The 16,855-nt window shown below is 52.7% G+C and overlaps 5 protein-coding genes across 5 annotated transcripts; 2 read left to right on the top strand and 3 right to left on the bottom strand.

The window, feature by feature from the left end:
- Positions 1 to 299: 299 nt before the first annotated feature.
- Positions 300 to 1,696, top strand: LAESUDRAFT_647164 (uncharacterized protein; the record flags this gene model as incomplete). Its single annotated transcript, XM_040904040.1, is given in 4 exon segments — positions 300 to 552; positions 571 to 1,114; positions 1,184 to 1,247; positions 1,304 to 1,696. 4 exon segments carry the CDS (start codon positions 300 to 302, stop codon positions 1,694 to 1,696), a joined length of 1,254 nt encoding a protein of 417 aa, XP_040767062.1.
- Positions 1,697 to 5,699: 4,003 nt separating this feature from the next.
- Positions 5,700 to 7,474, bottom strand: LAESUDRAFT_647026 (PLP-dependent transferase; the record flags this gene model as incomplete). Its single annotated transcript, XM_040904026.1, has 9 exons — positions 5,700 to 5,789; positions 5,862 to 6,020; positions 6,089 to 6,237; positions 6,306 to 6,350; positions 6,409 to 6,506; positions 6,571 to 6,629; positions 6,695 to 7,035; positions 7,092 to 7,337; positions 7,396 to 7,474. The coding sequence occupies 9 exons, from the start codon at positions 7,472 to 7,474 to the stop codon at positions 5,700 to 5,702; spliced, it is 1,266 nt and encodes a 421-aa protein (XP_040767061.1).
- A 189-nt stretch (positions 7,475 to 7,663) lies between these two features.
- LAESUDRAFT_548117 (uncharacterized protein) lies at positions 7,664 to 8,415 on the bottom strand. The gene is made up of 2 exons (XM_040902889.1): positions 8,290 to 8,415; positions 7,664 to 8,227 (listed from the first exon to the last, which is right to left on the bottom strand). Exons 1-2 carry the CDS (start codon positions 8,294 to 8,296, stop codon positions 7,854 to 7,856), a joined length of 381 nt encoding a protein of 126 aa, XP_040767060.1. The 5' UTR covers positions 8,297 to 8,415; the 3' UTR covers positions 7,664 to 7,853.
- Positions 8,416 to 9,675: 1,260 nt separating this feature from the next.
- LAESUDRAFT_756948 (FAD/NAD-binding domain-containing protein) lies at positions 9,676 to 12,235 on the top strand (the record flags this gene model as incomplete). The annotated part of the gene is made up of 14 exons (XM_040912232.1): positions 9,676 to 10,390; positions 10,440 to 10,464; positions 10,519 to 10,558; positions 10,611 to 10,767; positions 10,827 to 10,882; positions 10,945 to 11,041; positions 11,088 to 11,135; positions 11,189 to 11,260; positions 11,315 to 11,438; positions 11,494 to 11,600; positions 11,652 to 11,790; positions 11,861 to 12,006; positions 12,072 to 12,116; positions 12,171 to 12,235. The coding sequence occupies 14 exons, from the start codon at positions 9,676 to 9,678 to the stop codon at positions 12,233 to 12,235; spliced, it is 1,836 nt and encodes a 611-aa protein (XP_040767059.1).
- A 1,400-nt stretch (positions 12,236 to 13,635) lies between these two features.
- On the bottom strand, positions 13,636 to 15,271 carry LAESUDRAFT_735556 (MFS general substrate transporter; the record flags this gene model as incomplete). The annotated part of the gene is made up of 6 exons (XM_040910603.1): positions 13,636 to 13,880; positions 13,948 to 13,989; positions 14,050 to 14,289; positions 14,344 to 14,620; positions 14,688 to 14,778; positions 14,838 to 15,271. The coding sequence occupies 6 exons, from the start codon at positions 15,269 to 15,271 to the stop codon at positions 13,636 to 13,638; spliced, it is 1,329 nt and encodes a 442-aa protein (XP_040767058.1).
- Between the last annotated feature and the right edge of the window lie 1,584 nt (positions 15,272 to 16,855).

Genomic DNA, 16,855 nt, shown 5'->3' with positions numbered 1-16,855 from the left:
CCCATGAAGAACATACTCGCAATGATCCTCGCATGGCCTTGCATGTTCAGAGAACGAACGGACTCGTCTTCGCTGCAGTTGCCGCGTGAACTTTCGTCGCTAGGCCAGACTAGTTCGGCTGTTTTCCGATCTAAAATAAGCTTAGCCGACTACAAAGTCGCGGTAGCGCAGCTGCACGCACGTCGCAGTCCCACTCCCCCTTCCACCATTCTCAAACCTTCGCCCGCCTTGGTGCTCCGAGGCATCCACTCTCTTCCCATTCCGCTCTTTACGGCGCCGTTCTCGATAGCGGCTAGTACATGTCGCAGTCTGTCATCTATAGCTCTCCTCCCATCGCTGGACGACCGCCCTACGCGACCGACATCCCAGACTCAGAGTACGAGCAGCGGCCAGCACAGATTCGCAGGATTAGACAACCAGCTCCCGAGAATCCGAACGACAGGACATCTGCTTACAACATGTGCGTGTTTGACTTCGGTTTTGTCATGCTGCATTCGATTGCGCGTTGCCAGCAGAGATGGTCTAAGGACCTTTGCGCATCCGCAAGTTGCCGTTCTATCTAGAATGAAGATCTGACGCAAAAGTACAGGTACGACCAATACCTCGAGAGCGCGAAGCAGCCCCCACGATACGATAACCCATTCGACGACAGCAAATATATGCACGATGTGAAGCAGCCGCAGCGGGCCATTCCCATAGCTGCCCCCCGACCAGGGTACCCGGCCCCCGTCGCGGCACTCAACCTCGCACAGCCGAGGCGCGCAGCGACACCGGAGGGCCGGCAACGGTCCCCATCGCCCTCTGCACTGTCGCCCGAAATGAGCCAGGCATTCCCAAAGCCCCTCACTCTCGTGTCACGGCAGGCATCGCCTGTATCGGGCCCATTGCACAATGCTCCGCACGAACTGCAGCCGTCGATGACACCTATCTCGCCGGCGTTTATCCGCCCGTCGAGTGCCGCTAGCCAGAGACGCGATGTCAAGTTTTCCCCGACGCCCATTCTGCGTGGAGATCAAGAGGAGACACTCTTGCTGAAGCAGGGGAAAGGCGAGGAGTTCTGGCGGAGATTTAGCATGGTCGCTCATGATGATCTCGCACGCAAGGAGAAACCAAGGTAAGCAGGAATGTTTTAGTTGCGTGTTGATGCGATTGAAGGAAATTCCCCCAGTCCTTGGTTGAGGAGCACCTTGGATGGAAACAGTCGCTACTCGCGTTGGGTGTGGATTGTGGGCATGATGCTTCTGACAGTGCGTGTCCCCGCCCTTTCTGTGCGTTCGTCCCTTACAGGATTGTCGCTCTGCAGATCATTGTCCTACTCGTCTGCCTCATCGTTTACAAGGTGAAGTCAGATAACAGCACGAGTAACGTCGTGACTGCGTTGGGTGGCAGCGCGAACGAAGAATACTCATCATCTGCCGACGGCGCCGCGTCTACTTCCCTCTTCGTCTCGCCAACGTATACGGTAGCACGCCGCAGCGACGTCTTCGAGGACGTCGTCCCTACGTCGATACCCGAGCCCATCGCCCACCTTGCCCCTTCACCCCGTGGGTCGCATTCTCGTACCCAGCACCGACGCGGCTCGCATTCTCGTGCACAATACCGGCGCGGCTCGCACTCCCGCACCCAATACCGACGTGACTCGCACTCTCGTATCCAGAGCCGGCGCAGCATCGAGAACGGTACATCGCTAGACTGAGCCCCTGCCGCCGCGCGTCCTTAAAATCTTCCGGCGCGCTGTAGAACAGCTTCCTGGGATTGGTGTCGTCCTTTCGACCCGCCTCCCGTCCGCTCCTTCTTGCACATTCCACTCGCATTGTCGCTCTCCTCGAGGACGCTGTCACGATTTTCTTTACCACTTCATTCGTCTTGTCGATACCCCGCACTTTTTGCCGCACTTCGGACTAGGATTGTTTTCTGCTGACGTTCACATCCCGCGCCAGTCTAACGCTCGCGTACCTCGGTTAGATGTTTCGATTTTTGGTCTTCTGTTTGCTTTCCCCATGTGTTTCCGTGGTTTATGCCTTGGTTGACAATACCTGCGACGCTCTCCTGTATCTACGTACTATTTACGACCCAGTGCAGTGTCGACACTCCCAGCGGACAGAATAGGATGGCACTCTAATTGCCTGCTCCTCCGTAGCCGTAGCTGTAACGCCCCAGTGGAATCCGACGGTGCTTGCCTGTAATGAGACCACCTAACTTGTCTCGGGAGTTTACTAACGATCGCGGCTACTACTTCTGCGACGAAGTTTGCGACTCTGTGAAGGCCTGCTGTTGTCGCGCAGGTGAGAGTATTGCCAATGTATACTACTTGCTGAGGTGACGACTGTTGCTTCCAGATGTCCCCTCTTTTCGTGATCTCGTCTCCTTTGGGTCATTGCTGTGACAGAGAGCTCACAGTCAACTGATCATCAGTGAGAAAATTTGATGCACCGAGGATCGTGCGCAATGCCCAGCCTCATGGCCAATCTGTGCTCAACGCAAGTGAATCTGTGAAGGATCCCGTAACGTGTGCGACATTGATATAATTCGCCCTTGAGCTGAGGTGCGACCGCGGCACCAAGCTAACGTACTACAAGCCGCCCATCGGCCCGAAGCTATCAACTTCGAAAGTGCACGTCGCTCCACCGACCTTCGCGGAGGGGAGCCAGATCTCCGGGATGCTTCTGCGAAGTCTAAGCGGGGTTCCACACGTGCGGCGGAGAAGGGACATCCATACCCTGCTTCGCACGGAGCCGCCGGCGTTGATCTGGCCAGAGCTGAGAGGACGTGCGTTCTCCGACGGCTCGTAGCGCGTGCCTGTGAGTATCGGCTAAAGTTTCTTGCCTAGCGTGCGAGCTTGATGGGTGTCACCGTTGGAGATCAGGATGGAAATACATACAGCGGTACGACTGGGACACAAGCTCCCACTTCGAATGCAAGTCGCGATAGCCTGCGGAACAGACTTACGGTTTATCTGTGCAGAGTAATCTCGTACGCAATAACAAAGTGCCCTGTGACTGTCTGAGACGTATCGATTCAAAGATGATTCTCATGAATATGGCCTCGTCATTCCGCTCGGTGCTCTGCACTCGCGTCCGTTAGTTGCATCAAAAGCATAAAAAAGTACATCAAACTCGGGTTTCTGCTGCAAGTTCGAAGCGCTGAATGTATTCTGATACTGCCATATAGCTTGGTATGAGAGCATTAGATACTTCCATATATCGAGAATGATGCATCAGCACGCATTGTGGGCGAACAGTTTCAGTCAACCCTTGATCGCGGTTAAGGGGGACGTCAGGCCTCCAGTGCTTCCTAGCGGCGATAGAAGGGCCCTTGTCGTTTCCGATTATCTCAATGCAATTGAACGCTATGAGCAAGTTCTGATTCCGAACGCGACTGACTTAGAGTTCGGTACGAGCGCTTTCTCCTAGTGGTACGATGCGCAGGCACAGGCGCACGGAAACTTCTTGAAATGAACTGCGGACATTATCGACCGCAGCTGGGCCTAAAAAGTGTCTGGACAGGATTCAATGTCAAGGTTTAGCATCATGGGGAATTACCATCCTCAACTAGTGCGACCGCAACCATAGGTGGAGTGAGACCTGAGAGAGATTCGCTAATGGGCGATGCAAATGGCCTGGGCACACAAGGCCGATGTCTCTGTCATACCAGCTGTAATTAGAACACAGAAACATCTACACCATCAGATCTTCGTTGGGGTGGAGCCGTTGAGTGCCGAAAAACATGGGGTACCGTATCGGAGGTCAGACTTACTGGGCCTGAGAAACATCCAGAAGACGGTAACATGGTAAGCGCATGTGTGTGTTGCGGGTGGATTGCAAATATAGCCGACCGTGGTTGATGTGGCGCGCCGGGCGGGAAATATGAGGAAAGCTCCCGCGGTGAGAAGAAAGCCTAGATACTATGGTCGACGCTATAATATGTGAGATCGAGCAGAGACCGTGATTATCTCTAGCACGTTATGCCAAATAGTGAGCAAATTGCATCTCGTACCACGGAGTGTCTAATAAAGTGGTGGAATACGCAATCAGTATTTATTCGATAAAGCAGAGCAATGAGATGCCAACATTGTGGCTAAAGTTATCATGCTTTGCTGCACTCATAACCGATCGTGTTTTTGATGGGACGAGATTTGTGCGGCACATAAGCCTACTTGACAGTGACCGACATATCAGGTGTAGAATGGGACAGTCACGCCTTTGGTTTATTTTCTGGGATGGTTAAGAGGAAGGCATTGTGCTCGTATTGAGACGCGCTCACCTCTTAAGCTCCACTAATTGCTGGCAACGCGCCGTATTGACATCTTGGCACAAGCGTCGAGGTTCAAATATGTATATGAACTGTGATGAAATTCAACTTGCAAGGAAGTATAGGAGTGCGACGTATAATCGTACCTATCGTTGGCTTCATTTGAATTGATGAATTGCAGGAAAATTGGCAATAGTGATCAATTAGCCTCGCAATAGTTCTATTCTTGCACTATCTAGCACTTTGCAACGTTAGCATAAGCATTAGATTGTCTGCCAGTGGAAAAGCGAGCCTGAGAGGAGCCCTACATGTTTGTTCCTATCTTTATACGGATCGGCTGGGCAACCTTACAATGTCAAATTCTTCACAACGCACAGACACCCGAATAAAGTATATTAACCCGCCTTTGGAGTATCGAAAGTAGGGCGCTAATTTCCAGCGGGATCAGATCGAGCCAATGCTTCAATTTCAATATAATGCCTGCAGTCGTCGCGTAACTGCAGGGATAGTACGTCAGGCCTAAATTGTAAGCTAGTCATATTAAGGTCCGGAGCCTTTATGAAAGTACGTACGGTGCTCAGCGAGGAAGCGGAAGGCGCAATCGCGAGGCAGAAAGAACAGAACTTGACGAAGTTAATATGAACGTTCAGGCACATCGCTGATGGCGTGTGCTATTTGGACATGATGCACAGTGTCGATCTGTGAGCATCAAATCAGAACTTGCAAGCGACAGCATGCTTGCCTGCAGATCGCACTTCAAATACGAGCCGCCAGACCGCGATTGCGTGATCTGGCGTGCAGCGATACGGTGAATGTCGTGCCAGCACAGGTGCGGGGTTGATCGCAGGAAAATCGAATTACAGATGATAAAGTATGAAGACCGGGGATCTGCATCTCGACAGAGAAACTGTCCATAGGGATCCATAGGAGCACACAGCGGTCTTGAGTAGCGCCCGTGAGACCTTTGACTGTGAAAGAAAAGCTGGTGCTGATACGACGAAAGTACCGAAACACCTTACTCTTTATTGCGATTGCGAGATCCTGTAAGCTATATTTCGTTGACTGAGATGTTTGGCACCATAGCTCGGGATGCAGACGCGGAGAGGAATGGATCGGCTGCGGCTCAGTGTCTTCAGACACCCTGAAAAGGAAGTTACGCGATCACGTGCAAGGACGCATTCAGCAGAGGATTCGGGCCCGTGGCCCTGTGGCGGCACTGCGTGTCTCAGCACTTGGATGAGGCTTCTTCAGAGATAGCGTGCGTTGCCCCAAAGTCCATCGGAAGGATAGCGCTAGCGGTGGTATATCATAACGATGCATTCTTCCTTTAACATTTTGATACTGCCACAGGAAATCTCTGACAATCACATTGCATCTGCGAATACTCTACTGATACAACACTTCAACGTGTGTACATGAAAACATACATTGCTAAGAGCGCAATATTTTCATTGATAAAGGCCCTCAGCCTTTAAAGTATCGACGATCTCCTTACATACGACTAGCAGGGCCTTTCCCAACCTCTCGAAGTCAGAGATCTATACAAAACGCCGCAATGATAGCAACGTCAGTACATCTCGGGATGCCAGTAAAGAAATCGATGTACGCACATCATTATAGACCTGGGCGCTCGCCCGCGTCCACCACTTGCCATTGTGCGGGAACGTCGTCGCGTACACCTTGTGCTCCTTCATCAGTTTCGTCAGGAACATCCCGTACAGCTGCGGGGAGGGCTTGATCTCAATGGGGAAGGGGATCTCCACGCTGACCTGGCAACGCAAAAAAACGACAGCGTCAGTACACGTGCACGGATGACTCGTTGCGTTGGGACAGGCACCATGTTCAGAATCAGTTCGCCATGGTTAGGCGAGTCCAATATCGTAGTCCCCATGACCTCGGCAAGGCGCTTGCCTCCAGCAAGTGCAAGCGACCGGCAGTAGTCGTTGATCTTCTTTTCTCCGCCGAGCCATTCTCTGAAATCCAGGGCTGGAGACACGTGGACGTCAGAGTCATCACAGGACATGAACAGGCCTATAGGAACGCCGATCACTGACCTGGACCATTGCTGAGTGCCGGGACGACGTCAATCGCGCCAAACCCTGTCGGAGTCCACGGCTGTCAGATCGTGTGAAGGGATCTGCCTAAATACGAGCGTACATAAAAATTCCGCCACAAAAGCGGACGCGCTCGCGTTTGGCGTGAGCGCGTTGTAGTTGCACGCAGTCGGGAGGGATGTCTTGATGATGTGCTGATTCCTGCGTGACATCGGACGAAGCTCGCATTCAGCCAAGCCGTCGCTGTTAAATTACGCTAACTTACCTCTTCGGCACATATAGGATCGCACATGCACGTTTCGCGTAGAGCCATTTGTGCAGACTCTATAGCGATACAGACGGCCATCTGTCAACGAGGCATCACTTATAGAACAACTCGTGACGCTCACAGCGACGAAGAAGTCGGGGTCGGCCTTGTGCAACTCAATGTCGACCTCTTGGCCGGCAGAATGTGCGGCATCGATAACACTGTAGACGCCCTCCTCCCTGCAAACCTGCACCATCTCCCGCCAGGGGACGTATACGCCGGGGCCAGAAACGATGCTGTCCAGGACAGCCACGACCTTGCTGTTCGGTCCGCGTTTCAACGAGCGGAGGTGCTCGCGGAAATTGATGAGGATTTGGGCGTGCGTCTCAGGGAACGTCAATGTGAATGTGGAAACTGAGGGGTATGGGCGCTGCCCCGAGATATACTTGACAGCGCGGGTGATGGAGTCAAATGTGGTACTCGCTGCCAAGGACAGAGCGTGAGTGTATGTGGAGCGTTCGAAGAGCAAATTTGCCTACTGGGGACTAGGATGTCGCCCTCATTCCATTCAAAGTTTCTGAGCACGGTGTTCATGCCATTGGCCACGCTGGGCACAAAGACGACTTCATCCCTGTCTGCGCCGAGGAGTTTCGCAATTCGCTCCCGCAATTGGTTCAAGCGTGGCTCGAACTCCATGCGGAGAAAATAGTCTGGATTCGCTTCGATCTCCAAGGTCATTTTGTTGCATTCCTCCAGAACAGGCTTTGGCAATGCTCCAAAGGAACCTAGAGAACAAAACAAGCGTTAGGGACTGCGAGGATGCACTCAGGGAGGCGCATCTACCATGGTTTAGGTTCACAAATTCCTGGTCCAACGCGAAGTGGGGCAGCAACGCATGGCCGAATTCTGGAGGGGCAGACATTCTGCAATAGCGTAGACTTGCAAAGGATCGTACTGGCAGCGTACACGGCTTGGACCGTACCCAGACTGTGCGCTACGCTTAAATGTGACTGATAGCTTACGTCCAGGTTGATGTCCATTCGCACGACTGAATGTCGCGATGGGGAGGAATCCTCCACATTCTCTTGATCAATGGCAATGACCCCGAGCGTCTCTGAGGTCCCTCCACTACCATCCTTGATGGAAATTTGATTCTGTAGGGAAGGGCCGCATGCCACGGCATCCGACGTCTCGGACGTACGGCCTTGAACGTCATATCAGAATTTCGACATCGCAAGAAATTGAGCCAGAGAAGTCGAGGTTGCTCTGTTCCCTGAACCAAATCTGAAACGGCACATTCATCATCCTTCCATCAACATTCGCACAAACGCCACCAGCGCCAAAAAGACTGCGTATCGTGTCGCGGACGTCTGTGCATCAAAACCGGCGAAAACAGCAGGTTTTCTTCCTGGGCACGTGCACATTAAGTGCGCATCGCACGGATCGTTAGCAGAGGCTGCAGAATGGGGAATGTCCCAAAAAAAGTAACAATGAAGCCGAAATGCGAGCTCTGGATACGTGTCGAACAACTCTGAAATGGGCCCAGGATGTACTACTGCGCGTGTACGGTCCATCACTGGAATTGACTGAGGCGGTGTCTCTATGTATACCATTTCGCTTGTCGGAGTACTGGGTGCTGATCCGATGACCAGTGAGTGCATTGAGAGTCGGAAAACTTCTCGGAGGTGAGCCGTCTCAGAGTGGACTAGTAGCCTTGCATGCAGCACAAAGGCGTACCAGCCATCGTTTAGCCATCGTCACTTGACTCCCGCTTAGATAGCTGCTGCAGCTTGGGCGCTGGTCGTCTCGCCGCTGCAAGGGGTGATCCGTTGTTGCCAGAATGAAAAGCCTCGTCAGCTCAAGTTAATGGCAGGAGCGCGAAGTCTGCTCCCGCGCTCTGATAGACGCCGATGACACGATGGGAAGGGTACGTGACAGAAAGTCACGGGGTGTCGTTGGTCCTGTGAAGTTAAGACGGAGATACACTGTTATCGCGATCTGTTCGCGCTCGTCCTCTGCGGTCGCCGGTGCGAAGTACTTGCAGCATCTCGTTATTCTCTCATGACAAACGCCAGACCTGGATACGGATGTACTACGATGCCACGCCCGGACGATCTGCCCGGGCATCCTTCCTTCCTTCGCTTATCCGCACTGCGCAGCAGTGTAAGCGCATAGCAGCCTACATACAATGCTGCATCGCGTACCTGCACGGATGCTTACAACATGTCCCAACTGTTGGGTTTGATGTGCCGGCTGATCTGTTCCAGTGCACTCTACCCCACGGAAAGCATGATTCAGACGCTGCTAGCGGCACGGTAGTGATCGCGCTGGCTTCTGTCTCTTCCACCGGACATCGGATCCACCCAATTTTCACCCTGAATTCCGAATATCGATTGTGAGAGCGCAGGAGCTGATGCACGTTTAACACTCATCAGACGAGACAGCACATTCTGCTGAGGTGGCAATTCCGAATAAGGTGGCTTCACCTTAAAATTGACATGGCGTCTCGGTAAGTGGCTGTCACCGGGATCGTCCTGTTAGCTAATGTAACTAATAGTGGCTGCATGGCTCTTCGAACGGGGGATTTTTCAAGCGATGTCACTGGCCTAGCGTGTTCATTACCACCTTGGAGAGGATCTGATTCTGCAGATCATACCTGCAAGTTGGCTAGATCGGAGATATGTAATTTGTAATGCTCACACATCAAGAAACTCACAAGAACATAGAACCCTCGCCAGGACTATGTATACGCGGAGCGCCACCCTGCGGGGCGATCAATTGATCTGGCAGCGCTTACATCTAGAAGTGCTGTGACCGGAGCCCTGCTTCATGTGTTGCGAGCTACGCCTTCGGCCTCAGTTGAGAATTCGAATCCACAAATCCGGATTCTTACCCCTTCGAGCGATATTTTGATTTATTGAATCAACGCATGCTCCGGTCGCACACCGGAAAAGCTGTCCATCCTATCGCTCGGGGCTGACCATGGGGGGTTCATTCGGCGCATCGCTGTCGTGGTGATGTTGTGATCACATCATCTTTGCGAGAGGGCGGTGGAAGGCTGGGCACTTGCAGACGGGTATATTGTATTCTGTGCAGGTTTTCGACTTCTGACATTCGGACGCCATGATCCAAACAACTCAGTCAACTCGCCTTCCTACCCTCGATAAGCTCGGAGCTTCACTCTCTGCGGACGTCGACGTTGACAAAGTCGCCGCAGACTGGCTTCAGGCCTTCGCGTCCGAAGCCAAGGTTGGCAACGTCGATGGCGTTTTGAAGCTGTTCCTTGAAGACGGATACTGGCGAGACTACCTTGTCCTCACCTGGGATTTCCGCACTTTTGATGGCTCTAATGCGATCCGCCAGTTCCTTGCGGATCGTCTGGCTGGCGCGAAGCTTGATGCCTTCACGCTTACGGACTTCGTTCGCCTGGAACAGCCGTATCCCGATCTGGCTTGGATCGTGGCGATATTCAACTTCGAATCCGACGTCAGCGTCGCGTCCGGTGTAGTGCACCTCGTGCCTACAGCGGATGGGTCGTGGAAAGCGCACCAGCTGTTCACTACGATGGAGGACCTGAAGGACTTCCGCGAGAAGACGGGTTCTCTTCGCAGCGTCGAGCACGTTCCCGGTACTAAATGGGCCGAGAAGCGTCGCCGAGAGGCAGCCTTCGAAGATAGTGATCCGGCGGTGCTGATCATTGGAGGCGGACACAGCGGACTTGAGCTCGCTGCGAGGCTGAAGTATCATAACGTCCCGGTTCTCGTTGTCGAGAAGACTGCTCGACTCGGCGACAATTGGCGCTCGCGGTATGACACTCTCTGCCTTCACTGGCCGATATGTGAGTCATTAGATGTGTCTTCTGTTGCTGCCGCTTGACAGGTTCCTAGGGTATGATCACATGCCATACGTCCCGTGAGTATATCACAGTTAGTAATTCCTGGCCTGCCATTTACGCCTTCTCATCAGGTTTCCTCCTACATGGCCCTTGTACACCCCTTCGCTGAAGGTAAGTACGAGATGATCACCTATGCAAATGAACGCGACTGACTTCATGTAAGATGGCCGACTGGATCGAGTCCTATGCTCACCATCTCGAGCTGAACGTCTGGACTGCGACAACAGCTCTGCAGGCGACCCGAGGTCCCGATAACAAGTGGTCGGTGCTCGTGAGACGCGGTGACGGCACAGAGCGTGTTCTGCGCGTAAATCATCTCGGTACGTTCCCGAACCGACACTGCGGGATTCCCACTGAGTGACCGTCGACGCGGCGACAGTATTCGCTACTGGCCTTGGCGACGCCACGCCAAACATGCCTGTGATCCCCGGGATGGTGCGTGTGCACGTGACCGCGTAGAGGGTGCCTTGCATTGCTGACGGAGATTGCCGTGTCAGGACAAATTCAAGGGCCGGATCATGCATTCGGCCCAGTACAAGAATTACCAGGGCTTCGAAGGGCAAAAGGTCGTTGTCATTGGCGCTGGTAATTCAGGTATGGATCATAGGCTGTATGAAGTGGGCGTCGTGCTGACGCGAAGTGTATGGAGGGCATGATGTTGCGTCGGATCTGGCCAAAGCCAACATAGGTTCGTACGGTTGCATGCTGAGCGCGGGCGTCGTTAGTTGACCATGGTGCTAGACGTAACTATCTTCCAACGGAGCTCCAACTTCGTCATGAACCTCGACAAGCAGTGGAAGCACATGGGCGGAGGTAGGCACCCCGCTATGGAATGAATGAGCTCGACTGAAAACGTTCTCACTGTAGCCCTTTACTCTGAGAACTCCCCGCCTACTCCCATTGCTGATCTCCTTCATCACTCCGTTCCCCATCTCGTCCAGGAGAATGGCCTCGCTCAGCGAGCAGTGAAGAAGATCGTCGAGGGCGATAAGTAAGCAATCCTTGCATCTCCTTGAATGTGTATGCTCAACGGCGTCATCTTGCAGGGAGTTGATTGAGAAACTCGAGGCCGTCGGATTCAAGACGAATCTTGGCATCAAGGATACGGGTGTTCTCATCCTTCTGAAGACTAAGGCAGGAGGGCACTACTTCGGTAAGACCCGCTGATTAACGTCCTGATAACCACCGCTCACTTTGTGCTTAGAAACTGGGGCCAGTCAGATGATCATCGACGGACAGATCAAGCTCAAAAACGACAGCCAGGTCGCATGCTTCACTGAGACCGGCCTCAAATTTGAAAACGGCTCCCAACTCGAAGCCGACACGGTCGTCTGCGCAACCGGGTACGCATATGATGATCCGCGTGCACGATAATTCGGAATAGCTGACGAGAAAAAACTGTGGCGCACGTAGAGTGGGCGATACCAGGAACTCCATTCGTTCTGTGTGCGGGGATGAGGTCGCCGACACGTGCAACCCTATCTGGGGCCTTGACCAAGAGGGTGAGATTCAGGGCGTTTGGCGCGACCTCGGAGTGCCTGGACTCTGGTACATGATGGGTGCGTTGCCCGCCGCGCTTAGTCCGTCGTCGTCGCCGCTGATGCTAATGGTTGATAATTATCAGGCCCCCTCCAAATGGCACGTTTCTTCTCGAAGCTCATGGCTTTGCGTGCGTTGATTGAGTAATCCGTAGCTCTTGTTGCTGACATCGCGTATATCGCAGAGATCAAGGCCACGGAGGAGGGCATCTTCGGCACTCGGTACAGTATCAAGGCGGAATCAGCTTAAGCGGATGCCATGTTCGCCTCGGCCTGAAGGATAAATTTGGCGTTGATAGGGTGACTCCGCGCGGTTATGCTGCTGTGAAAAATGTAAAATGTCATGTCTTCCATCGAACCGAATGCAATGAATGTGTATGTTATTCTTGCTTCAATGCGAGACTGCCACGATGGAAAGCAGAGCGCGAAATCGACCACTGAATGTATGTCACATGTGGGCATCTCCGAGTGTTGTGTTGCATTGATTTCCTCGTATCTTATGTTATTCCTTGGGCTTGTTGAATAATTGCGATGTATTTTTACGTACTGTAATATGTTGCAGTGCATGTCATCGTCAGCGACAACTGAAATAGTTTGACGTGCTGGGGGCCGTCAGAAGGACCGGTCTCTTAGCGGCCCTAATTAGTAATTCAAAAGCAATAGCCTTCCATTGATATGTCTTCTATCTAACCGAATGAAGTGGATGAGTATGTTATCCTTGTTTCAACGCGAGACTGCCACAAAGTAAACTATAGCACGCGAAACTGATATCTGTATGAGCATTTCGTGTCGAATGGCGTTAATTTTTCTCATCGTAGTGTGTCATCTCTCGGGGCTTGGTGAATGATTTTTCAGACTTTCAGTGCCGATCATCGTCAGCGATGGCCAAAATAGCTTGACGTGCTGCGCACCGTCAGATATTCCGGTCTCTTAGTCGGAGTCCCAGCAACTCAAAGGCGACGGTGTTTACCGAACGCTAGTGCGATAGGAGGGACTTGACCGTGGACTGACGGCATCATCTTCATAGTCACCCATGACAGCCTGAGGGTCACTAACTGGCAGTTGCGGCCTTGCGGGGCCGAGATGAAACGCTTCCAATTGCCACAAACATGCAATGCAATGGACTCCATGCCCGGGTTTCTGACCGACGCACCAGGTACAGGTGATCAGCGTGACTCCTGCACTAGTGCGTGAACCTGACACGGAAACTTTGAGGAACTTGACGCTGGCATCGAAGAAGTCGCGAAGATACCATGACAGCTCGGGCACTCGGACTACTTCGCAAAGACAAGGACGGCACCTCCCTGCCGCAGCGCCGGCACTGTGGGCCTCATGGAGTAAGTGAATCCCACAGATCTTGCCCGGGCGCTAGGAAGTTATCTTTGGGCAACCTCTTCATACATGCAGGAGAATCAGAAACTATGCATCTATTGTTACAGATACAGCCGAACCGTGATGTGTCTGAAAGGACAACGGTGATGACATTAAATGTATGGGGCGTAGGCTTTCATGACGGTCTACGTGTGGGATGCGTATGGGACTAAGGAGCGAGCTACATGCGAGGTCATGACAGTGAAACATAAATTGTATGAGAAGGGTTCTGGCTGGCGCCGTAGGGTACTGGGCAGCGAAAGGTGGCGCCTTGTCCGATCAAACCTTCACAAAGAGCTTCTTGCTGAACATCAAACGCACAGGAAGCAGAAGCGCGGCAGCAACGATGGGCACGAGCGCGCACCAGACGATCAAGTACCGGTACGCCCTGCCCGTGTCCACGCCGATACCGTACATTGCGGCGGTGTCGGCGATGATTCGGGATCCGATAGGGACCGCGAAAATGGGAGGGATGACGTTCATGAGGAACTGAATGGCCACGGCCGATCCCAGCTTCTGCATCCCTGTATGGGCGGATGACATCAATCAGTAACGACACACACACGGGCGTAGCGAAGCGAGTTGACGTACCGACAATCTTAGCGGTCGTGGGTACAGAGAGAGGCCAATACGCTGCAAAAATAGCGCATCAGTCAATAGAAGAAGACTGTACTGACTGAGTTGATGTCTCACGTCCACTGAACAAGCCCCAGAAGATGGCAAAGACCATCATGACTCCGATGCTTTCAGCGAAAAGCCATATGAAGATACACATGAGGCCGGTCAGAAGGTGCATGATGATCAGAACGTTAACGGGGCCTGCTTGATCAGCGAGGAAACCGGCAATGATACGGCCAATTGCATTGGTCGCTGTGGCCACCGACAGTACACCGGAGGCTTGCGAAGACGTGAGACCGATGGCAAGACAGTAACCTGATGTTTAAGAGTCAATTAACCACGTGATTATGTGAAAAGCAGGTAACGCACTTGGGATGAGGAATAGAGGAGTGACATAACCAAAGAACTGGAGGAAGCAGAACGCCAAGTAGAATCCGTACCCAGGGATCTTGAATACGCTCAAGTCGAAGAAGTGATAGTTTACGTGCTTCTTCGCCACCGTGCGCTGGCGCACCAGGAGCACACCGATCCCACCTACGAACAGGGCTAGGAAACCAAGGAACCGCAGCGCCCATTGTGGGGAAGTGCGATTTATGATGGCTTGACATACGGGTGAGAGGACAACGCCACTGATGCCAGTACCGGACTTGAGGATGAATGCACGTTCCATGAGCAAGCTGAAGGCGTGTAGAAGCATTAGACATATGGCTTACGCTGGCAATTCCAGACGCAAGGCTGCGTCTCTTCTTGAACCACTGAGAGGGCAAGGCAATCGCAGGAATCCATGACATAGAAATGCCAATGCTACAAATGAAAGAATCAGATGAGTCTGACTGTGCTATGGAAATAATAAATATACTCACCCAAACAGGATGCCTTGCGAGAGCAAAAGCTGCCAATACTTGGTGGAGATTGACGCAAGCTCGAATGCCACCGCAATCATGAGGACGCCGACGATGATTGGGGCGCGAATACCGAATTTCGAGATAAGGATATTCGAGAAGGGACCGATTGCGAAACCGAAGCCCATACCGCACCCACCAACGAAACCAAGTTTGAACTCGCTGATACTGTGAAACGGCGAGCTCTCGTCGGCCTCGTATGCGTCCTGGAAGACTCCCCAAATGGTGGCGATACCAAAGCCAATGAAGCTAATGAGCCATGTCGCCACCACAACCATCCATGCGTGCAGACCGCCATCCGGTGGCTCGTCAAGGGCCGGGAGATCGACCTCTTGGGACTCATCGGCATCCTTACGCGTAGCATCAAAGGACGATGGTGGCTTCTCTTCGTTCATGGCCACAGTAGGCGTTTCTGAAGCAGGCTGGGAAGATAGTGGCATGATGACAATCAGAGTGCAAGGAGCAAACGATATTATTGACGGTCCGTTAACTACGTACTGCACGACCCGCGGACCAACGGCTGCTTGCAAAGACAGAAGATGCAAGTCAGGTGCTCGAAGGACGCCTCATAGGGGGAAACGGGATTATTGAGTGTCATTGGACTCGGGCATTGGACCGAGCCATCATTCGGAATTGAACTGAGATGTCACACCGCAGGACTGCTGGCCGACACAGGATGTCCGCGAAGTCGGCTGATCCTTGGGAACGGGCAGGCAGCACGCCTATCAGACAAGGCGGAAGAATCCTGCCAACAGGCGTTTCAGCAAAACTTGCAGCCTGTCCTGTTGCGAAAATAATGCGGAATCGAAGCATTGAGCCGCGCTGATCTCCGTGCTGGAGCTCGGCCAATATGCGGGGGGCGTGATGGAGCAGTACTTGCCGCAATGTGGTGCCGCCTTGTCGTCGTCTTGTCGTCGCCAGCGTTCCAGACCGACCGGCCTTCTGAGATCACGGAGGGGAACCAGGCGGTGCGCCAATTCCGAATTATGGCAATTCGGAATTCAAGACTGAATTCCGAATGCACTTGTTTCCATCGCTTGTTCTGTCAGGCGCATGACCAGCATGTCCGACGTCCTCGCGGTGGCATGTGCAGCTATTATTACGCCGCCTTGTTCCGAGGGAAATGAGGATGCGCTTGTGGGTTCCCGGCGTTAGATGGACGGAGTGGCCATAGGAAGGGCGGCGCGTCTCCTTTTTAGGACGTCTTCAGGGCATTGGGCCTTCGCGGATGCAGTTTTTCAAGAAGAACGCCGTTACAGGACACCCCGTCACAGAGTCACGCAGTGCCATCAGCGCGTCCCGGGTCCTGATCCCGGCAAGCAAGCGAGCTCACGAGGCATCAAGCGAAACACCTCCCATTCTCTCGTCACAGCTTCCATTTCTTCAATTCACTAAGCAGGCGCATCTACGTATATCGCAGATTTTCCGGCTTTCAGTCGGCCTTCCCCCAACATTTGACAAACTTGCACCGTATCAGTTTGCACTGGGCATTGTCAGAAACACCAACGCCGCCGGACTTTTGTGATGCCACTCCTAATTTGTTCCTAGACTTTACTGTCTTGGATCCGATGACTCGGGTGCTTGGCGATTCCATCGCGTCAAGTGAGGTTTCCAACGAATAGCTGCGCTAACATCATGATCGAATGCACTCCAGACCACAATCTAAGCTCCTTGGCCACAGGCGGCGTAGACTAAGAATGTCAAGGTGGAAAGTTCGAGTGCTGCACGGTTTCCAGGCGCGCCTTCAAACAAGACAACAAAGATAGTCGAATGGTACGTTTGATAGGACTAGTAATGATGGACAACAATATGAGCTTCAGTCATCGAGGAGTTTGTTCCTTTTTTCGGAGGCGAGGGTCGAGACTTGACGACGGACAGATATCTTTTTATTGCGTTGGCGACCATTTGAGGGCGCTGACAGTGACGATTGGATATTGATGGTCAGGTTGACGAGGGCATTACCATTTTTGGCCACTATT

Source organism: Laetiporus sulphureus (assembly GCF_001632365.1).
Source record: "Laetiporus sulphureus 93-53 unplaced genomic scaffold LAESUscaffold_8, whole genome shotgun sequence".
NCBI classification, from domain to species: Eukaryota; Fungi; Basidiomycota; class Agaricomycetes; order Polyporales; family Laetiporaceae; genus Laetiporus; species Laetiporus sulphureus.
Note: the sequence above shows the minus strand (reverse complement) of the source record. Positions and strands in the feature narration are given on the sequence as shown.